At 34.2% G+C, this 2,963-nt stretch overlaps 1 protein-coding gene across 1 annotated transcript; it reads left to right on the forward strand.

Moving 5' to 3' along the window:
- The first annotated feature begins 1,089 nt into the window (after positions 1-1,089).
- Positions 1,090-1,749, forward strand: LOC110892942. Its single transcript, XM_022140072.1, has one exon. The coding sequence runs from the start codon at positions 1,090-1,092 to the stop codon at positions 1,747-1,749; it is 660 nt and encodes a 219-aa protein (XP_021995764.1).
- The last annotated feature ends 1,214 nt before the right edge of the window (positions 1,750-2,963 follow it).

A 2,963-nucleotide genomic window follows, 5' to 3' on the forward strand; every position in this document is an offset into this window, starting at 1 on the left:
TTCTAAATTCATGTTGGTAAAAGCAATAGTTTTCACAACAGGGCGGTTCAAAAAGGAGAAGAGTTACTTAAAGAAGCCCAATCTATACCAGCGGTTCAAAAAAAAACCCGAGCAAAACAACGAATATAGAATCCGATTAAGTACTTTAGTTATACTCACTAAAGGATTGTTGAATGGCGGATTACCTTTTCGGGGTCATGATGAATCTGAAGCATCCTTATATAGAGGACATTTCATAGAGTTTTTAAAATTGTTCGCACAAATAAATGAAGAAATTGCAAAGTACATATTAAGTAATGCTCCGAAGAATTGCCAAATGACGGCTCCATCAATACAAAAAGACATTTGTAATTGTTTTGCAGAAGAAGTGTTAAAGATGATATTTGAAGAGCTTGGTGATGATGTCTTTTCTTTATTAGTTGATGAATCGAGGGATATTTCTAAAAAGGAACAAATGGCTGTGGTTTTGAGATTTGTTGATAAATTAGGATTTGTAAAGGAGCGGTATATTGGTGTAGTTCATGTTATGGAAACAACCGCTTTATCTCTTAAATCTGCAATTGATGAATTATTTGCTCACCGCAATTTGAGTTTGGGTAGGGTTAGAGGCCAAGGATATGACGGTGCAAGCAACATGTCCGGTGAGTTTAATGGTTTGAAAACTTTGATTTTGAAAGAAAATTCTTCGGCATATTATGTTCATTGTTTTGCCCACCAACTTCAACTTGTTGTTGTGGCCCTTGCAAACAAGCATCTTGAAATTTGTAGATTTTTTAAGGAAATAACAGATTTAATAAATGTTGTTGGTGCATCGTGCAAACGAATAGATTTGCTAAGAGAAAGTCAAAGAGAGCTTTTGGCATTGAATCCGGAAGTGGAAATAATCAAGAAATGGCACTTACAAGACCCGGAGATACACGTTGGAGCTCTCACGAAAAAACACTTCTTCGTTTGCTTACCTTATATCCTTGTGTTATTGAAGTGCTTGAATATATAGAAACTTCGGCATGGGAACCAATTCACAAAACTCAAACAAATGGACTTCAGTTATACATGAAAAGTTTCAAGTTTGTATTTTATTTACATTTGATGAAACATATCTTGGGAGTTACTAACTTATTGTGTGTCGCTCTTCAAAGAAAGAATCAAGATATTTTGAATGCAGTTGAGCTGGTTAGATCAACCAAAGAAGAATTACAAAGGTATCGACTTGAAGGCTTTGACTCACTTTTAAAAGATGTCACATCCTTTTGTGACAAGTATGATATTGAGATGATTAACATGGAAGATGAGTATGTTGACCCGAAAAACAGAAGAAGAAAGACCAACATCACCAATCGCCATCATTTTGTGGTCAATAATTTCAACACGGTTCTCGACATGCAAATTCAAGAGCTTGGAAACCGTTTTAATGAGGTAACCACTAACTTGCTTACGTGTATGAGTTCTTTGAGCCCGCGTGACAATTTTAGTTCCTTTAATAAACTAAACTTGCTAAAGTTGGCCGAAATGTATCCGTATGATTTTACTTTTGATGAAAAAGATAAGCTTATCGATGAACTCGGGCACTACATTTCTAATATGAAAAGAGATAGTCGGTTTGATAACCTGAATGGGGTTAGTGATCTTGCCAAAAGGATGGTGGAAACAAGGAAACACATTGAGTATCAGTTGGTCTATCGTTTAATAAAGTTGTCACTAGTTTTACCGGTTGCAACGGCTAGTGTTGAAAGGAGTTTTCTTCAATGAAGCTTGTGAAGACAGAATTGCGTAATAGGATGGGTGATGGATACATGAACGATTCTTGCATTTGTTACATTGAAAAGGAGTTCTTACAACAACTTTCCGTTGAGAGTGTAATGCAACGTTTTCAAAAGATGAAAACTCGTCGTCAACAACTTTAGGTAGTTTTTTTTTATTTGTAAAGACCATCGTATTTTATATTGTGTTTTTAAATTTCTAATGACGATTTTCTTTTCATCATTGTATCGTACTTTTATTATGTGATGAACCTTACCCGATCCGAACTATCGAACCGACCCGAAATTCTTTATGTTCAGTTACATGAAATTGAAGTATCTAAAAAAGTGAACCCACTAAAAAATATTCCTGGATCCGCGCCAAAGTTATTGATTGAATCATTGTTCCGATTCCGAAAAACTTGGAATTAGTCTAAATTGGCTTCACTTAATTTGTCAACGTTCTTAATTTGAACATATTCCTTATTCAAAATGTTCTTTTCCCATGTATTGTCAAACTCGTGATTCCTGACTTCATATGGTTCATCAAGTTTGGAACTTGAAGAAAATCGATTTTCATGAAACCCATGAGCAACCTGATCAACAGATGCAAAACCTATTTTTTTAAAAGAATCTTGTTTTTGGAAGTGGGGTGGGTAAGAGGGTCTTTTATAAATAATTTTATTATCTTCTTATTTTCATGTAAAAAAGAAAATACAAAATATTAAAAAACAAAAATAAATAGGTAAAATGTCCAAACTGCCCCTGTTAAGTTAAAGTTACTTTTAAACGGGGTTAACAAATTGGATGGAACTGGCAACAAAACCCAAACCTAAACGGTCCAGTTGCCAAAAAAAAAAGGTTTTTGGGATGGATATGACATTTTGGCATTTTACTCTTATTTTTTTAAATCAGACACATTTTTAGTTAATTAAAAGAGTAAACTGCCATTTTGGTCCCTGAGGTTTGGTCACTTTTGCCACTTTAGTCCAAAACTCAAACCTTTTGCATCTGGGTCCATGTGGTTTTAGTTTTATTGTCATTTTGATCAAAAAATGAAATCAGATCATATTTATCTTATAAAATCCTGCAATTCTGTCCTTTTCCTCAGGGGCAAATCAGGTCATATTTGTCTTATAAAATCTGGTATTTATTTATAAAAAAGAAATGACCATTTTGCTCCTGCAAAAAATAACAAAATAGCAGGATTTTATAAGGGGACCC

This window comes from Helianthus annuus, chromosome 12 (genome assembly GCF_002127325.2).
Source record: "Helianthus annuus cultivar XRQ/B chromosome 12, HanXRQr2.0-SUNRISE, whole genome shotgun sequence".
NCBI classification, from domain to species: Eukaryota; Viridiplantae; Streptophyta; class Magnoliopsida; order Asterales; family Asteraceae; genus Helianthus; species Helianthus annuus.

Bases quoted from the DNA above. Each gene is read 5' to 3' on its own strand.
- LOC110892942 (XM_022140072.1), top strand. From the start codon at position 1,090: ATGAAACATATCTTGGGAGTTACTAACTTATTGTGTGTCGCTCTTCAA.